This window comes from Vanacampus margaritifer, chromosome 2 (genome assembly GCF_051991255.1).
Source record: "Vanacampus margaritifer isolate UIUO_Vmar chromosome 2, RoL_Vmar_1.0, whole genome shotgun sequence".
In the NCBI taxonomy this organism is placed as follows: domain Eukaryota; kingdom Metazoa; phylum Chordata; class Actinopteri; order Syngnathiformes; family Syngnathidae; genus Vanacampus; species Vanacampus margaritifer.
Window position 1 is genome coordinate 8,381,141 of NC_135433.1, and position 19,863 is coordinate 8,401,003.

Below are 19,863 nucleotides of genomic sequence, written 5' to 3' on the forward strand. Positions count from 1 at the left end.
TGTTGACCTCGACTCGGGACGTCGTGAACCGGTGGGGAGAGTACTTCGAAGACCTCCTCAATTCCACCAACACGCCTTCCTTTGAGGAAGCAGGGTCTGGGGACTCTGAAGTGGGCTCCCCTATCTCTGGGGTCGAAGTCGCCGAGGTGGTTGGAAAGCTTCTCGGTGGCAGGGCCTCGGGGGTGGATGAGATCCGCCCGGAGTTCCTGAAGGCTCTGGATGTTGTGGGGCTGTCGTGGTTGACACGTCTCTGCAGCATCGCGTGGACATCGGGGACGGTGCCTCTGGATTGGCAGACCGGGGTGGTGGTTCCCCTTTTTAAGAAGGGGGACCGGAGGGTGTGTTCCAACTTTAGAGGGATCACACTCCTCAGCCTCCCAGGTAAGGTCTATTCAGGGGTGCTGGAGAGGAGGGTCCGTCGGGAGGTCGAATCTCGGATCCAGGAGGAGCAGTGTGGTTTTCGTCCCGGCCGTGGAACAGTGGACCAGCTCTACACCCTCAGCAGGATCCTCGAGGGTGCGTGGGAATTCGCCCAACCAGTCCACATGTGCTTTGTGGACTTGGAGAAGGCGTTTGACCGTGTACCTCGGGGAGTTCTGTGGGGGGTGCTTCGGGAGTATGGGTTACCGAGCCCCCTGATACGGGCCATTCGGTCCCTGTACGACCGATGTCAGTCTGGTCCGCATTGCCGGCAGTAAGTCGAATTTGTTTCCGGTGAGGGTTGGACTCCGCCAAGGTTGCCCTTTGTCACCGATTCTGTTCATAACTTTTATGGACAGAATTTCTAGGCGTAGCCGAGGCGTTGAGGGGGTCCGGTTTGGTGGCCTCAGCATTGCATCTCTGCTTTTTGCAGATGATGTGGTGCTGTTGGCTTCTTCAAGCCGTGACCTCCAGCTCTCACTGGAGCGGTTCGCAGCCGAGTGTGAAGCGGTTGGGATGAGGATCAGCACCTCCAAATCCGAGACCATGGTCCTCAGTCGGAAAAGGGTGGAGTGCCCTCTCCGGGTCGGGGAGGAGGTCCTGCCCCAAGTGGAGGAGTTCAAGTATCTTGGGGTCTTGTTCACGAGTGAGGGTAGGTTAGAGCGGGAGATCGACAGGCGGATCGGTGCAGCGTCTGCAGTGATGCGGACGCTGTATCGGTCCGCTGTGGTGAAGAAGGAGCTGAGCCGAAAGGCGAAGCTCTCGATTTACCGGTCGATCTACGTTCCTACCCTCACCTATGGTCACGAGCTGTGGGTCGTGACCGAAAGAACAAGATCCCGGATACAAGCGGCCGAAATGAGTTTCCTCCGCAGGGTAGCCGGGCTCTCCCTTAGAGATAGGGTGAGAAGCTCGGTCATCCGAGAGGGACTCAGCGTCGAGTCGCTGCTCCTCCACGTTGAGAGGAACCAGTTGAGGTGGCTCGGGCATCTGGTTCGGATGCCTCCTGGACGCCTCCCTGGGGAGGTGTTCCGGGCATGTCCTACCGGCAGGAGGCCCCGGGGACGACCCAGGACACGCTGGAGAGACTATGTCTCTCGGCTGTCCTGGGAACGCCTTGGGGTCCCGTCGGATGAGCTGGCTGAAGTGGCTGGGGAGAGGGAAGTCTGGGCTTCCCTGCTAAAGCTGCTGCCCCCGCGACCCGACCCCGGATAAGCGGAAGAAGACGGACGGACGGACGGACGGATATGATTATTTTTTACCAAATATTCCATGTTAAAAATTATTCTGAACCATTTTACTGTACCTGTTCGACCTTGATTGTTTTATTTTAAATTAAGTGGGGGGGGGGGGGGGGTTTTATTCGGTGAGTTTGTGAATTTGTATCATGTATGTATTTGTTTTTGCTTGAATGACAAAAAAAGTGGCAAATATATCTTAAAATATTAGAGTATGTATATACAAGATTCAATATATATATATATATATATATATATATATACAATATACGAGATTAGTTTAGATTGCATATTGAAAAAATGTCATCATGTCCAATATTCCCATCCATCCATCCATTTTCTTAACCGCTTGTCCACACAAGGGTCGCGGGGGTTGCTGGCGCCTATCCCAGCCGGCTTCGGGCAGTAGGCGGGGTACACCCCGAACTGGTTGCCAGCCAATCGCAGGGCACATAGAGACGAACAACCATCCACACTCACACTCACACCTGTGGACAATTTGGAGTGTTCAATGAACCTGCCGTGCATGTCTTTGGAATGTGGGAGGAAAGCGGAGCACCCGGAGAAAACCCACGCAGGCACGGGGAGAACAATGCAAACTCCACCCAGGAAGGCCGAAGAGACTCGATCTCACGAGGCGGACGCGCTAACCAGTCATCCACCGTGCCACCCAATATTCTCATCGTAGAGCTAATTATAAAGGACATTATTATGATCAAAGCGTGTTTAAAATAGTGTAAAAATAAATAAAAAAACTATTTTAAATGAAGAGAGAACATTTTAAATATCTTTGCATTTGGTACATGGCCGTTCCCTTGTGACCTACCCAACTTAATACCAACAATATTCCGTTGCTTTTATAATAATCATCAATGTTATACAAAAAATGCGATATATCAGCACACAATTGTGCCAGATATATCATCTGGAGCAGTTCCGAATCAATATTTATCTAATAACAACAAAAACTACACACGCAAAAAATCCCGTTCCCTAATCGTGTTGACAGCAGCAAGCGAGTTACGGTTAGATTAGAAACATTTTTCTTTTTAGTAATGGTTTCATTTAACCATAATCCCGTTTCAGGTTGTGGCCAAAGGTAGAAATCCCTGTTGTGGAAAATGCCGCATGCTAAGCTAGCAAGCTAGCTGTGGAGATGGCCCCTTTGTTTATCACATATTTGTTCATAGATAATATGCATTAGTTGCCATGCCATGACTTCTTCTTCTACTGCTTTGTTTTGGCAGTTGGCAAATACTTTGGTGCATTCCCACTACTTTCTGAAATAGAGTGCATGCGACAATATTCATTCATTTATTATGATTTGATTCTGAACGGAATTTTTTTTTTATGGCCAATTCTTATCTTAAGTCGAGTCACAACCAATTTATTTTAAACCAGAAAGAAAAATTTAAATATTTCCATAGTTAGAAGTCAAAGTCTCAAATCCAACGCCTTTACTGCTGTCAACAGGATTAGGGATCGGCCATTTTGGGTGCCAGTCCCAGCTCTCCTCGACACGATGTATTTTGGACCGGCGCGACTTATATTCGAGAGCAATTTATAGCCTGAAAAATCAAATACGGCAGGACTGTTAGCAAAATATGAATACAGATTCATGGATCAAATGTAGGTGAGGCTTTCTGTTTCTTCTTGTCCAGGACCAGCACCTCCGGCAGCCACAGTTGTTATTGTGGTGTGCATCGCCGCCCTGGTGGTGATCGTGGTGATTGGCGTGTACAGAATCCATGCCACTCATCAGGAGGCCTCCAGAGAGGACGAGGACGGAGCCAAAGAGCCGGAGGTGGACTGGGACAAATCTGCGCTCAACATCACCGTAAACCCCATGGAGGTAGCCCGCTCGAACCCGAACGGAAAACTTTTCTGTGACATGTACGTCAACAACATTCATGATTTTATTTTGGAAATTCAGAATGCGAGAGGCGCTCGTGCGCGCGGCGAAGAGGAGGATGAAGAACATGTGGGAGGAATGGCAAATGCGGAGTCGGAGAACAACAGCGATGATGACGATGAGGAAGAGGAGGACGAGGAAGAAGATGAGGGGGAGATGGGAATGGCCAACACTTCCTCTGTAACATACTGACCGCACACACACAAGCAAAATATTTCTGTACATATGCTGGACACACATCACCCTCTCTTCTCTCTTTCTCAAGTACACACACACACACACACAGTCTAGCCCTTACTTGTCATTTCCTATCAAACATTGCCCCCTGCTGGACAAAGTGCAAACTACAGCCTAACTGGTTGTCCTCAACTCAAAGCAGTCTTGAGTTGTTACATTTGACAAGTTGGCATTTCAGGATGAACCAAAAACACACACTTCATTTAAGCTTCTCGCATTGAGTAAGTGCAGTGTGAAAAGGGTGTTAGAGTGACAGCAGCAGGTTACAGGCGAGAGACTGGAAGAGTCACAGAAAGATAAAGAAGTGGATGTCTTTGTGGATTTTGCCGTTCAGCCTCTAAAACATGGGTGTCAAACTCCGGTCCTGGCGGGCCCGCAGTCCTGCAGGTTTTGGAGGTTTCCCTCATCCGACACAAGCTGATTCCAATCAGCAGGATCGTTATCAGGCATATGCGGAGCTTGCTGATGAGCTGATCATATATCAGCTGTGTTGGAGAACGGAATCATCCAAAACCTGCAGGACTGCGGCCCTCCCGGACCGGAGTTTGAAGCACGGAAACAGTTGGACGTGTTCAAAAAATATTTTGGCGCTCACTACCAGCCCAGTAAAAATAGATTTTTGACGTCTATAGCCGTCAACGGCAGTGAATGAGTTTGAGAATTATTTTAGGTTCATCCTGTCATTTCCCCGCAACAGCGAATATCCCAAACTTATTGTGAGTAGTGAATTTTGATATTTGAAATGAAATACTTTTTTTTTTTTCTCTCCCAGATTCCTTTTGTAGCGTTTATTTTTTTAGGTTGCTATTGAAAGCGAATTGATGACTTTGCAAATGGAGTTTATTTAAAACGGCACACATTGTAGAGAACTATCTTGTTTTGTTGGTCTTTTGCACTGCTTTATTCTCCTCCAACATGACACGAGAGACGGGAAGTAGCTCAACGTTGGCGTTTAGTGTAGTTTGTAACACCGTTTTGTTTAGCGCGTGTCCTCGTTTCCATCGTCAGCCGAAAGCTGAGACGATTTTGTGCACTTAACTCCGAAACATCCCATTGCATGACTACTATGAAAGCGAAACATACTTTTGTGATCGTAAAATGTCATTTACATAAAGGGCAAGACAGTGCTGCCTTGAGATGTGAGTTGAATTGGGTCCCTGACCACGCTTGTAAATCAAAGCATTCATCTCAAATCATACTTGCCCATTGAAATGAATGAAAATGGCATTAATCCATTCCAGCCTCCACCCAAAAAAAATTAAATAAGAAAAATAGCACTTTATAGGACTGGATTTTATAAAAGCATACACTAACTAATGACAGAATTAAATAGAAAAGTAAAGAAAGCATTTTTGCCACTTTTGCATTAATTTAATGGACATTTGTGCTGAGCCTTCTCGCTCACCTGGAGGCAGCATAGTAAAGACAGATGCTAAACGTTAGCATGTAATGAAATTTGTTGTTGCAATTGATTAATTAATATAGCAGACATGAAGGTAAATTTGAATACACAGCTCATGTAGTTATTTTTGCTGAGTTTGACAGTAAGCAACAGCTTGACACCTCGTTTGAAGAAACTGCCGTCATATGCGCTCTAAAAAGGGAATTGTTGAACCGACTTATGTCTAAGAATTGTTGACCAACTTAATTGAAATACTTCAAATAGTAACACACAATTGAATCAAGTTCATCTAAGTCATTATATTAAGTTTAATTAATTATAAGGTCATTAGATTTAATCATTTGAGTTCATTAAACTTAATACATTGACTTAATAAATTACCTTAAGTTGGTACAACAATTCTCTTTTTAGAGTACAGGGCTCGTATTGCAAATTTTGGCCCCAAAAATCTTTTGAACGACGGCTTGACTTGGTCACTCGTATCTCAAGGCAGCCCAGTAATCTTAGCTCCTTTGGTTGATCGCAACTTACCTTGATGCTGAAATGATTAGCGTAACGCTATCAGATACTAAAGCAGTAATATTGTCGGTAGTCCGTATTGTTAGCAAATATGAAGACAAGAGGTCATTCTGTAGTTGATCTCTTCACTTTGAATTCCACTCCAGTGCCTCTAAGAAAGGAAACTCAACAAACGTTTTAATCTTATGTTAAAAGTGTTGCTTTGCTCCGCCCCCCGCGCAAAATGTTAACAAGACGCCGCACAAGAAGTGCGTTTCCCTTTAAGAGCAGAAGAATATCTCCCTAATTTCGCCCCTAAATAACCATAAAGCTCTCCAATGACTTCATTTCTGTACCATTATGATCCAGTCTCAGAGTAGCTCTCCTTTCTCGATAGCGCCTAGTTGTGATGTCATCAGTGTGAGACATTTGTCATGTTGTGCTTCTGACAGAGCAAATCATTAACCATACATGAAGCGACACTTGTAAAGGAGTTATGAACAATTCTTTTATATTTTTGTTTTTTCTTATTTGTAAACAAATGGTTGAGATTTCTCTTTGTAGTGGTCATCCCACTGCTTTCTGTATATTGACCAATAAAGACTTTAGGATCTATGTATGGATGTCTCACTCTTATATGTAGAAATATGTCAAATGGGCTTAGCCAAGAGGCAGTTTGGCTAACCTAAGAAACTCTGGTGAAAAATACAAATGAATATCTTTTACATTAAAAATTAAAGTACAGAGTGAAATGTAGTTCAGTCAAAATTATGATAAAAAAAGACTAGTAAAAGTGGTTACTAGTGCTGCTTGTAAAATACATTGTTTTTAAACTTAAAAAACATTTTTAAATGCAATGCTGGAAGGTCTTAACTAGGGCTCCTCCTATTTCTGACTCCTGTTCGTGTTACACCTCCTCTCCCCGATGTAGCGCCGTTCCTGGCTGCGACCATTTTGTTTCCCTCACGGGATGAGGAAACACAAGATGGCGCCAAAGTCCTGTCAAATTGAAAAGCAGGACTAGTGTTCTGTTTGTTCACGGGTTTTCACTTTTGACGGTCACGGGATGAATAAAGTTGAGAGTCGGATATAAAATGTGAAGCCAAAATACAAGACTAGCCTATATTTCAATTTTGACAACATTTGTTTTCAAAGTTTTAATGCTAATCAATTCCAAACTGTTCAACAGTGTGATTGCAAAAAATATATATAATACGATTAAAATAGCATTTGGTCATACCTTTATTTGTACATGAAGTACTTTTCTACCTACTTAAAAAAAAAAGAAGCTTTTTTTTTACATTAAAAAAAACTAACAATGGTACCTGTAGTCTATTCACGCTGCCTGTGATTGGCTGACTTGCTCAAAGTCGGCTGGGATTGGCTCCAGGCAGCTCACCCACGACTCAAATGAGGATATAGGAAATGGATAAATGGATACACTCACTTATTGATAAGTTAATTTTTGCAGCTCTACTTGCTTTTTGTGTGTCTAATGTTTTTCTACAACCCCCGGGGATAAAGAAGAACAAACTGCTAATTAGCATCTTAATGGGCCTTTTACTGATGAGCACTGCACATTCAATAACACTAATGGACCTCGGACTAGTGAAAATACATTGCAACAGTTTCCCCCCTACTATTCTTGTTGACAATATCCTTTCAAACAACATGAATAGTTATTTTTTGTTTAATCAAATACCACCTTTTGTGTATATTTGTGTGCCACCGTAAAGGTAGGACACATCTCAAGTCTCACTAATGGCTGCTTGCTCACTTTATTATATGCTTTGAGTGCATTCATAGCCTTGAGTGCTAATCAGACATGAGTTGCTCCAGAGGAAACTGCGCACTTGACAGAATTTGGAACACAAATTATCCTTGGCCCAGTCAATTCACATTCTCACTTGCAGATTTATTTATTTTTTTAAAGCGAGGGACAACTGTTAGACCAACTCAACCATCCAGGACTGTCAAAAAGCTAAGTTTGTCTCCTTTGAGTAGCCGTAACAGAAAGATGGCGGTGAAGCATGTCAGCCTCCTGTACTATAGAGATTACTAGACCTATGTGGATTTTATTTTAAAAAAAAATTGTTAAAGATTTTTTTTTTTTTATTTAGTGAACACTAAAAAAATAAACTCTATACACTGTCGCTTTTAGTATTTCCTTTCATATGCGCCCATATGTTGTTCAATGAGAAAAAGGCTTAATGCCCATAAAATAAAAAATATTGGGGCGATCATTTTTTTATTTTCAGAGGTGGTCGTTTACCAAAACGGCACATCATTAAAGCCACCAAAGAAATACAGTACTTAATAAAAAATTAAAAAAAAGAAGAAGAAGAGGTCGAGAATCTGTGTGGGTGGAGTCAAACGTTTGGGTCCACCCAACATTGAGCCAGGGCTACTCAACTGATTTAAATAAAAATTGGTTAATTAAAATGTATACACTATTTTTTAATCAATTTATCTCAATTTATTTTGAACAATAAATAAATATTTAAATTATTACATTACATTATATAATAAAAAGCATGAATTATTATTTTTTACAAACACAGACAATTCTATTAAATAATTGTATAATTAATTGTAATATCAATTAAAAATAAATAATTAATGATACATTATCAGTTTTCAATTTCAACAGACATATGTTTTCAACAGCGACAGAAAAATGTTACATACTCACCCATTACCCATCATAAATATAAATAAATAAATTACATTTTCTCAAATTCACTTTATGCTTTTATTCACATTTCATATCCGACAACAACCATCTCTCCATACATTCTACAAGTGAAGGACACAGCCAGGCCAGCCATCTTTAATAATAATAATAATAATAATAATAATAATAATAAAGCAGCATTGAAGAAACAGGTTTACATTTTCCTCCCTTCATCACCAGCATCTTTGCAATAAATTCACCTGAATGTAACATCAATGATTAGTTTAAAAATAAAAAGTCATCAAGGAACTATTGACATCAGAATCAGACTCCACACTCACAATAATATTAATAAGAATACAAACTCAAATGTAAAAAAAAAAAAAGAAAGAAAAGAAAGTGACTCAAGCCTTAATTCAGAAATGAAACGTGATTGGTCTACAGTGTGTGCGTGTGTAACGGTTTTCTGCATTCTCCGTCATGAACTGCTACGGCACGAGAGGTCACGTTTGTACGTCCGTTCTGAACTTGGAATCGGAGTTCCTTAACTCAAATCACCGCCAGCCCTTTCAAATGGAACTTTGACGTGTCTAGCCGTCAACGGCAGTGAATGTTCATCAGCAGATTGCGCTCTTTAAAACAGATCCAGTCTGATATCTGAAAGTTCCACAGAGCCTCGTCCTACTGCCATTATTAGTGTGTGTGTGTGTGTGTGTGTGTGTGCGCGCGCCTCCACATGGCTTCCTAGCATGGAATACTTTGGTCAAAATACATTTAGTGTCCTGTCCAGTGCAAGTTAAGAAACGTTAAAGGAATTTCTTTTTCTTTTTAGGATTGAAGCCCCTTCCAGACATGCAGCTGGTTTGAAGAAGAACGTTTGACATGCGGTCACTGGAATGTGAGGATGATTATTAGGGCCACACTGTGTAAAGAAATGATAAAATTCGACAAGTCGTGCAAGATTTTTTTTTGTCGAGATGTAACCTGTGAGATATGTATAGGGGGGAAAGGTTTTTTTATTATTATTATTATTTTTATCCTTACAAGAATAAAGTTGGGCTGTTTATATGAGAAAATTAATTTGTTTTATTACAAAAATAGTATCCATAACACAATAAAGAAATCTTATAAGAATTTTTTTTTTCAAGAAAAATATTCTTAAGATTACTAAAAGCGTAACGTCCCAATATTTAAAAAAAAAAATTCAAGCTTAAGTTCTAATATGAAATAAAAGATTTTTCATAATAAAAAGATGTAATTTTATTGAATGAATGTCATGACCAAAGTTATTTTAGTTGAATACTAACGAAATAAAAGAAAAACAAAAATGCTTTATAAAAAAAACCTAACTGATACTGATGGTGAAAAAGTTTTAGTCTTTAGTAATTCATTTCAATACATGATTTTAAATATGATTTTAAGTATATTAGTTTGATAATAATCGGAATAAGGACGTTAGAAAGTGTTTATTAATTATTGAACACAAGTAATACGCATAAAATAAAAACAAATACCAAAACTAAAAATAATCTTATTTTTTTAAATAAACGAATAAACTAAGAAAAACTAACATAACCGCCCTACAAAAAATAATAATTAAAATAAAAACGAAATAAAAAACAACTGAAATGAAAATTCCAAAACTATAATAACCCTAGTCATGACACAAAAATCAGGGTTGGGCAAACCTCAATCCTCAGGTTTCCCTCTTTCAACACAGCTGATTCCAATCAACAGGATCGTTACCAGGCTTATGCAGAGCTTGCTGATGAGCTGATCAGTTGTCAGCTGTGTTGGAGAAGGGAAACATCCAAAACCTGCAGGACCTGTTGTTTATCCGCGTGTGCCCTGTGATTGGCTGGCGACCAATCGCCTACCTTTCGCCCAATCAGCTAACATCGACTCAAACGTGATCGTTTTCAAGATTTTCGTTTATAAATCATTGGTTATTCGGATCGGCAATTAAAAAAAAAAGAAATGAATCTTTCTCCCCATCATTTTACTATTTTCTTTTTCAGTGTGGCCCTGTTACTCTTCAGCAGTTATTCACGACACGCCAAATCAGTCCGTTTTTCAAAGACCTTAACAAAAGCAACAAACAGACCAGCAGCCTTTTCCACTCAATTTAATACTTTCAGTGACAATACATTTAAACCCTACTAAAATCCAATGTTGTTATCGTGTTGATTTCAATGAACCAATAAATCACAACATCCCGGCAAAAGAATTAAGACTTGACGGGAAAACGGTTCTCCAGCCATGTGACATGTCTGCAAAGGGCTTCGCTGCAGATCCGAGCGGCATGTTGACGTCTTCAACCCAAAGAGAGCTTTTTTTTCTTTTCTTTTTTTGGTCGCTGAGGTTAAAAACTTTTGTGCTGCCATCCTCTTGTCGCCTGCGTCGGCGCTCGCCGACTCATCAAGAAGGCCTCCGGGGGTAAGGATGAACTTTGTTGTGCTTTCTCTTGCACAGTTTCCATTCTCATCACTAGGTGGCGATAGTGCTCCACAGCCGCCTTATCTCCGCCAGCCAGGTCAATAATTAACGTGTAGTCCAAAAATGAGCTCCGTCGGTGAATCCCACCTGTAGCTCGCTAGCTCGGGACCTCCTCCTCCTCCTCCTGGTCCGTTTCCTTCAAGCGCCTCCTTTCCCACCCGCTGCTCGGCCGTGTGAGTCCTTGCGGTGCCAGTGGGTTCGGCCGGTGTCAGTCACTGGTACTGGAGGTAATTCTTGAGGGACTCGGGCAGGGGGAGGCTCTCGATCTCCTGAAGGCGCTCCCGGCCCAACGCCAGGCGGGCCGCGCGACGACACAGGTCCGTCAGCGGGAGAGGCTCGGCTGAGAGAGGAAGGGGCAGAGAGGTCAAAGGTTATAAGAGGGCGCCAGCAGATGGCTTTCGCATTGTTGGAAGAAAGACGCAAGCAAACGCACACGTGCATGCGATGAATCTTTCAATGGGACTGAACGGAGGAGATGGGTCGAGGGGTCGAGTGTGATGTTGCACCTTTTAAATATTTATACGTCTTCCGCATGATGCTCGCACCAACAATCGGGTCAAATTGGAGCATTTCCCCGCCCTGGTGATAAATGGCGAGGCAGCTTCACAGAGAAAAAGTAGGCCACAACTCAAGCTTGTGATGTCACTCAGTTGGCCACGCCTCTTAAATGCACAACAATATAGTCCTCAATATACTTTACTTTTTTGAAAAAATCTTGTTTTTATACAGTAGTTTTTCATTTAATTCATTATTTCAATTTTTATTTTTGTCAAAAGGAAACTTAACACTAATGAACACAAAAAAATTCAATTATCGAAACGCTACTGCCTCCTGTTGACCAAAAAAGAAACTGCACACGGCCTTCTTCATGTCCACAAGGCGCACATGACGTCACGTCCGCAGAATGGAAGGGAGAAAATTCGAACCCAAATCCAGTCTGAAAACTTTTAACTACAAACTCACTGCAGGAGTTCGCATTGTGAACAGCTGAGGTGCTAATCTGCTAATTAGAAGACGTTTCAGTCATAAATGATCAAATAAAAAGGCTATTATAAAGATATTTGGGGGGAATTTTTTACAGAAAGCAGCTTTAAGTCAAACATTTTCTTACAATATGTTCTATAAACCTCCCATAGTCTAAACAAGAATTCTGATTAATATTGCGTTTGCGGAATATGAATTCCATCCATTTCCTGAACCACTTCCAAGCAGAAAAATCCACCTGTTTTTCCATCTCAGGGGGCGGCCATTTTGTACTTTGCCACTTCCTGTCGACTGAAAATGACACCACATTTAATACCTAAGGTAACTTCAGGTAACGACCAGCCACGGTTCACCTGTTTTCTGGGTTTGATCATGTGACTTTGACCATGTGATGTCATTTTCAGTCAAAAGCAAATGGCAAAATGGCCGCCCCCTGAGATGGATAACCACATGTGGTTTTAATTTAATTCCTTAGCAATGATTTTTTTTTTTAAATCTGTGTTTTTCTTCACGCCCCTTGAAGGCATCCTTGTGCAAAGTCACAAGTGAAACTAAAAGTAGTTTAGTCGTTTTAGCCACTGATGTAGCTACTAATATCAAATATAACTTGTGTAGTCTACTTTGCCGTGACCGTTTGGTTAGACACATTCCCTAACATTTACTATTTTGGGTTCAAGACAAAAGTTGAGTTAGTAAAAAAAAAAAAACAGTTTTTGTAAACTGCTAGTGCGCATATTTGTCTGCCATGTCACGTCAGTTTGTGCTAGCGTGTCAAATAGCCTAGCATGCTAGCAAATAATATGGCTGCGACTCACGTGACTGTCGTTTTGTGTTGAATCATTTAACTACAGAATAAAGTTGTTAATGGGACAACAAAGAACAAATGGCTTCGTTTGGGATCTCGTGATGACTCGTGACGTGTGTGCGCACGTGTGTGTGTGTGTGTGTGTGTGTGTGTGTGTGTGTGTACAAGTCCTTAAAACCTTCCACCTGATGAAACTTTTACTGTAGTGGCACAGACACGCGCGCACACACAGCTTAATTCACTTTTCATGCATCAGATCCCCGCCACAATGGCCCCTTGACATCAGGCAAGGCCGCCGTGGGGGGAGCCAAATAACGGAGGTCAATCATACATGGGGGGGCGGGGGGGGAGTAAAGAAAGTCAAAAGAGCGGCGGCAGGGATAAAAGTCTTCAATCAACGTGAATGTGAGGTTCACAGCAAACTGGGAAAGCGCATACAAGCACTTGCACTGGTCTCGAACATTTTTCCTGTCAGCTTACAGTAACAGGAAGTGGATTTATTAATGCACTACCCGTAAGCATGTGGCATGCTAACTCGACCTCCATGGTCCGCATCGCTAATGCCTCATAAATATTACATATACAAGGAATAAATGGGATGCGGCGTGACCAGAGTTGCTGTTTCATCAGCGTGTTTATTTGTCGGTGTGCTTGTCATCAAACTGGTTACTACTTCCTGCTTCGCGGAGAATGAATTAGCATGATCAAAACATAGATTTTAGGGGTGTGCCCAAAAAAAAATCGATTCTCATTTAGTATGATTCAGAATCCATTTTAAATGTCCCAAAATTGCTTTTATTTAAATTATTTTATACTGTCTTTGCTTGTGTGTGCCTTTATTGGGAGCGCTGTTCATGTTGTACCCGATTTGGCCACTGAGGGGCAGTGTGGTTCCACGCGGTCTGATACGCTATTAAGTTTTAGCCACATTAGAGAGTAGAAGGAAATAGTCACAATCAAGTTATTCCAATAAAAGTTTTTTTTCAGCGTGGAGCCGTTCTTTTAAATGATAAAAGTGCTGCGAGTAGCACGCTAATTAGCATTAGCGAGTCGGACTGGAGTAGATCATTAGGATTCCTCAATAAATTTAAGCAAAAAAACATTGTCAATCAAATCATTTTGAACAGTGCATTAGACCACGTGGAACCACACTGCCCCTCAGTGGCCAGATCAGGTATAACATGAACAGCGCTCCCAATAAAAGGCACACACAAACAAAAGCAAGACAGTATAAAATAATTTAAATAAAAACGATTTGGGGACATTTAAAATGGATTCTGAATCGTACTAAATGAGAATCGCGATTCTTATGAGAATCGCGATTCTTATGAGAATGGATTTTTGGGCACACGCCTGCTAAATGTAGCGCCAACAGAAATAAATGCTTAGCAGGCTTTTGTGACACACCAGCTGGTGAACACATCACCACTGGGAGGAAGCAAATTGGAAACTGGTGGAGGATGACAAAAACATGACAGAGAAGACGACTCGTTTATGCGAAAATGCTCGGGAACCTCCCACGAACTTTCTCCAAAGAACTTGAGGCAATATCAGGCGTTAGAATGCCGATTCGGTTCGTTGCCGCATTTTCGAGCAGTTTGGTTTAAATATCTGGAGTGAAGTGCTTGCACGGTGTCGGCATCGACACAAATGAGCCACGCCGTCCTCACCCGGGTTGTATTTTGGCTCATTAGCTGCCCTGTAGAAAAAGCTGAGACCAGAAGCATCCAAAATGCCACTTTTGAGGTTATTTGAGTTCATTCCTCACATTCCGCAACGTGTGAGTGTGCGTTCAATCCTGTGTTTATTTCTCCTAATGCGAAAACCCTAGTCAGAAACGGCCAAATAAAATCAAGAGAAGCGTAAAAATGGTGAAAAAGTGCTTGTGCCGCAGTAAAAGCAATCTCAAGTGAGACCTCATTAACTTCCTGGAAGAGGCGCAATCACGAGTGTGCGGAAGAGCTGCTGATAATGGACGGACGCTGGCATTATTGAGTCGTGAGGAGGTTTGCGTTGGTTGTTTGTCACTCCACAGCATCGGTCCTCAAACTGAGGTCCCAGGTTTTATGCAGCCCGGTTAGGTTTCGGGAGGAGAAAGGGAGGCTCAGCTAGACAGGAAAGCAAGCAGTCTGTTCCGAACAGGCTTATCAGTCAAGGTCGCTTTGATATTGCTTACAAGAAGTGAAAAGCAAATTGTTAAAGAAAATTCAGGTGTCCACATCACGGTATGAACTCGTGTTTGTTCGTGTTAAATTGTTATTTTCCACAACAAATGGACCAACGTTATTATCGGTGGATTTCTTTATTATCCGGTTAATCTGTATGACGTCAAATTGGTCGATAATTGCCAATAATTATCAGCCACCGATATTCCCTAATTATATTAATTAATTATATTTTTCAATAACAAAAGCATACTGGAAAAAAAGTATTTTAAAAAAAATAAATAAATAAATAAATAAATAAAAGGCATAATATTACAAGACTAAAGTTGGATTTTTGAAATTCATGTGTTAAAAAGTTCATTTTCCCTCGTTATATACTTCAACCACAATATTACAATTTCATTGTGGAAAAAATATGATATAATTTTCATAACATCACAACTTAAAAAAAAATAATAATAATAATAATTGAAGTTCACTTATTCACATTCCATGTTTGTAAACGTTTGAAATGCTAGAAGTTTCGTATATCTCGAATTATAATCACTTTTACGGGAGGAGTCAGTTATTCACAGATTTTAGCAACTCACAGTTTGAGCTCGGTCCCCATCCCCCAATTATCATTAGGGTTCATTGGCGTGGGTGCAATAAAAATTGTGGCATAAGGTGACTCTTCTAATAGGAAGATCGAGAAGTTGAGTCAATGAATCAAAAAGTCACAAGCGCCGACTTAAATTTAATAATCTAGCGTAGTCCACAATGGATAAAAGATCAATCAGGCGACATATTCCGTACAGTAGAAAAAGTTTTGGATTGATTTACCTTCATCATTATACTAAAAACCTGCCATTTCAACAGGGGTGTGTAGACTTCTTATATCCGCCGTAGTGCATGAAAATGGATCAATGTGGCAACATCCAAGCGATCTATACTTTTTTCCGTCCCGGATGAATTCTCGAACGCTGTGAAGTGAGCGCCACATGAAGGAGTGGCCTAATGGGGGGGCAGCGGCCCCGTAATGAGATGCGCCAAGCGGGATTTATTGGCTGCAGGTTATGCTAATTGAAAGGCGGGTGCGAACAGTGGTATCAATTTTAAGACGAGGTGACAGTTGCGGATCTCCTTGTCCGCATGTGAGGGCATTATAGCAACGCTCCCTTTTTTTTTTTTTTTTAACTCCACTCGAGCGGTCGTGCATTTGAAGCTTTTGATGCATTTGAAGCTTTCGATGCACTCTAAGTCCAAACTTCTCTGCCTTTATTCCCATTCGTCTCAATTCCTCTTCTCATTCTGTCCAAGGACAAATAAATGCTGTCCTGCCACACAAGACAGCAAAACGCCCACATGACAAACGGAAAACAAACAGAGCGAATTTAGCAGACGGTAATGCATTTTTTTTTTTAATCATTAACCAAAGAATCTTTTATCGAAACTCTAGAGACGAATGTAATCCTTTAATCCTTTAATTCAAGGTGATGGAATTTAAAATGGCTGTCCACACACCAACAGCGATAAGAGAGCGCATACCCCGTACATGTGTAGTGTGGAGTTCGAGTCCGTGCGTACGCCTCGTCACACCATCCAAAGTCACGTTATCGACCCGTTGTGATGTGATGCGATTTCCTGCGCCACGAACGCAACATACAAACATTTACACCAAGGAAAAGCGCACGCACCGCCTTGCTCGCATGCTGGCCGCGTTGAGACTTCGGCAAACGTGCAAGCTCAAGGACAGAACAAGAAATGCAGACAAGCTTGATTACAATTCCAATATTTGGCAGAACAAAATGATGATAATCCTAAAATCTGCATTCGCTATTCTTGTTCCCGTTCAACTCCAATCGGTTATTGTACTTTTCTTTTCTTTTCTTCTCCGACAAATAAAAAATCCAATTAGGCAAAAATCTTTAATTGTAAATAGAGTGCATTTATATAGCGTCCTAGCTAGCGCTAAGCTAGTTCGTCTTTTTTTTGTTGCTAGGACGACGCGATTTTTGGGTCTGCGATTCGATTCAGAATCGATTTTCGATTAAGAAATTTTTTTTTTCGATTCAGAATGATTTGATTGACAATGATTTTTGCTTCAATCTATAGATGTTCAAGGAATCGGAATGATCTACTTCAGTCTGACTGGCTAATGCTAATTAGTGCGCTACTTGGGGCACTTACAACTCAAAAGAACGGCTCCACGCTGCAAAAAAAAAACAACTTTTATTGGAATAACTTGATCGTGACTTTTTCCTTTTACTCTCTAAAGTGGCTACAACTTAACAGCGTATCAGACCGCGTGGAACCACACTGCCCCTCAGTGGCCAAATGGGGTACAACATGAACAGCGCTCCTAATAAAAGGCACACAAACAAAGGGAAGACAGTATAAAATAATTTAAATAAAAATTTTTTTGGGACATTTAAAATCGATTCTGAATCATACTAAATAAGAATTACGATTCTTATGAGAATCAATTTTTTGGCACACCCCTATTTCCTTACCCTAACCTCAACTATAACCCAATTCAAACCTAAATTCTAAAACCAAGTCTTGAGTTGTGATGACCGGCCAAAATGTCCTCACTTCACAAAAATGTCCTCAATCTGTTGGTTAAAGACGTATTTTGGTCCTCACAATGTAGTATGTACAAGTACACACACAAACACACCCACACAACTATTTCCAGGCGTCCGCTCAAATGTAGCGCGTACGTAGCAGCTTTTGCACATGTGCAATCCCTGCGTAGGAGAGAGATGGGACATCCCATCCGAACATTCCTCTCTGACCACAATGTGCTATGACGTGCTCAACCTCTGACTTGAATGGGAAAATCCTATTTTTGTTTTGGACTGGGTCAAAAACAACCTAATTTGTGTCCATTTGACCCAACTTTTTTTTTTTTTTTTTTTAACTCATTCACTGCCATTAACGGCTATAGACGTCCAAAATTTATTTGAACTATTTCTTAGTTTCACATTTTTTTCCCACTTTTGTTAACAAGAGTATGAAAACCTAGAAAAAAATGCATTGTACGTTTAGAGCAAATATACAATTTGTGATTAATCTTGAGTTAACTAGTGAAGTCATGTGATTAATTGCAATTAAAAAATTTAATCGCCTGATGCCCCTAATTTAAAAGAAAAGAAAAGATTATTAAAAATTAGGAGCATCAGACGATTAAATGTTTTTATTGTAATTAATCGCATGACTTCAATAGTTACTGTAACTCACAATTAATCGCAAATTTTATATCTCTTCTAAATGTATAATAAAAAAAATCTAGGTTTTCATGTGAAACTAATAGAAATAGTATTAATATTGAAATTTTGACATCAATGGCAGTGAATGCGTTAATAACCCATATAGTTGTGCCAAATGGACCAAAATCGGTCCGAATTTTGGCCCAAATTTTTGAGGGTGTCAGATTTTCAGATCTAGAATATACATCGATTGAATGCTTGCCAGTCCGCAAAAAAAAATGCTTTCTACTACTGCAGTAAAAACGTTATATTTGTTATGTAAAACTTTTGAGATATTTGATGCCTTACAAATAAACTGTATGATCGGAATCAAAGCAAATGTATTTCTATCAGCATTCACCAAAAAAAAAAAAAAAAACGTTACACAGGACTACTCTAATCTTCATTTTCAGGGTTTTGTGCGGCTTCTAAAATTCAGTGATCCAGAAATGTTGGCAACACATTTGCTTGAATACACTTCTGTACACAACATAAAAAAGGATGCCGCTCCACAGTGGCTGCTCAATATTTCACAACTTTATGAGGTGTTATGTAAAAGTTGTGTTTTGACTGGAGTGCTCAAGTGCAGATTCGGTGTTGAGTCATCTTCTGTCTGGAGCGTTTTACCGTCACGCGGATAAATCCTGTTACAAGAGAAGAGCTGGTGGTCACACAGGACAAGGCTGTGTTTCTTTTTAAAGCATTGCTCCCTCGGCTGCTAGCTTTCTCTCGTGTCTTACTGGAAGCGGAGCGTTCTTTATTTCAAGCAGAAACGGGAGGAGGAGAGCAAAGGTGGAGGACTTTGGGAGGAAGCATAGACGAGGATGCGGAGACAAATGAGACATGGTGACACGGATCCTCAAATGTCCTTGACACAAAGTCAGGGTGGGGACCGACACGACTGATTTCATGACGACTTGACTTGCATCATTGGTTTAAAGGATCCATTTTTTTTCCTTTGTGGAGCAGTTTTTCAAATCAATGACTTACTTAAAGGAGCAACTTTCTCATTTTGTGGAGCTTTTCTTTTTTTGCAGGTTCATCCCAGGGACCTTAAATGTGGGTTTTATTAAACAATAAAAAGTATGGCAATATAACAACTGATAAGGTGTTTTTTTTTGTGCAAACTATTTTCTTGTCTTGAAGTAAAGCTAAATAAAAAAACTGCTGTAAGGCAATTTTGGGAGCATTTATTAATTTGTGCAGATCTCAAAAGTCAAACTCAGGACCAGTGTTGTGCTCGTTACTAAAAAAAAATAGTAACTAGTTACTTTATTTTAAAAGTAACTCAATTACTCTGATGATTACTGAAACAAAAGTCATGCGTAACTATTAAAAGTAACTCAGTTACTTTTCCCCCCTAAAGAACATATACTGTTCCTTTATGCTCAACTCAAGTAAAGTAATGAACGTTATTTCCACGTCGCCTCGACTCTCCATGACTGCTGAATCCAATACTCACCCAAAACGCGTCTTCTCCGTTAGCACGGCAGCGGCAATCCATTATAAACAGGAAGTAGTACGGTACACAGCAGCCGTACATTCATTATTTGATTCTGAACGGCTTATAGTCAGTCACGAGTGTCGCGCAATGAAATGATTAAATTAAATAATTGTTCAAGTAACTGACGCGCCATATTGTAACTGTAACTGAGTTACTGTATTTAAAAAAGTAATGGAGTATTAGTTATTGTAAAAAATAACTACGTTACAGTAACGCATTGCTAGTAACGAGTTACTGCACAACACTGCTCAGAACTCTATTGTGAAACTAAACACATATTTTATATTATATTAATATA

At 40.6% G+C, this 19,863-nt stretch overlaps 2 protein-coding genes across 5 annotated transcripts in view; one reads left to right on the top strand and one right to left on the bottom strand.

Annotated features, from left to right (window-relative positions):
* clstn2a (calsyntenin 2a) overlaps positions 1-6,322 on the top strand; it is a 178,664-nt gene extending 172,342 nt beyond the window's left edge. The window contains exons 17-18 of the mRNA XM_077557252.1: positions 3,320-3,510; positions 3,592-6,322. Coding sequence (XP_077413378.1) covers positions 3,320-3,510; positions 3,592-3,762 — 362 coding nt within the window. The 3' untranslated portion in view covers positions 3,763-6,322. The remainder of the gene's footprint in view (positions 1-3,319; positions 3,511-3,591) is intronic.
* Positions 6,323-10,489: 4,167 nt separating this feature from the next.
* The window catches only part of spsb4a (splA/ryanodine receptor domain and SOCS box containing 4a), a 91,251-nt gene continuing 81,877 nt past the window's right edge, over positions 10,490-19,863 (bottom strand). For all 4 annotated transcript variants that reach the window (XM_077559630.1, XM_077559629.1, XM_077559632.1 and 1 more), the window contains one exon: positions 10,490-11,217. In XM_077559630.1, coding sequence (XP_077415756.1) covers positions 11,090-11,217 — 128 coding nt within the window. In that variant the 3' untranslated portion in view covers positions 10,490-11,089. The remainder of the gene's footprint in view (positions 11,218-19,863) is intronic.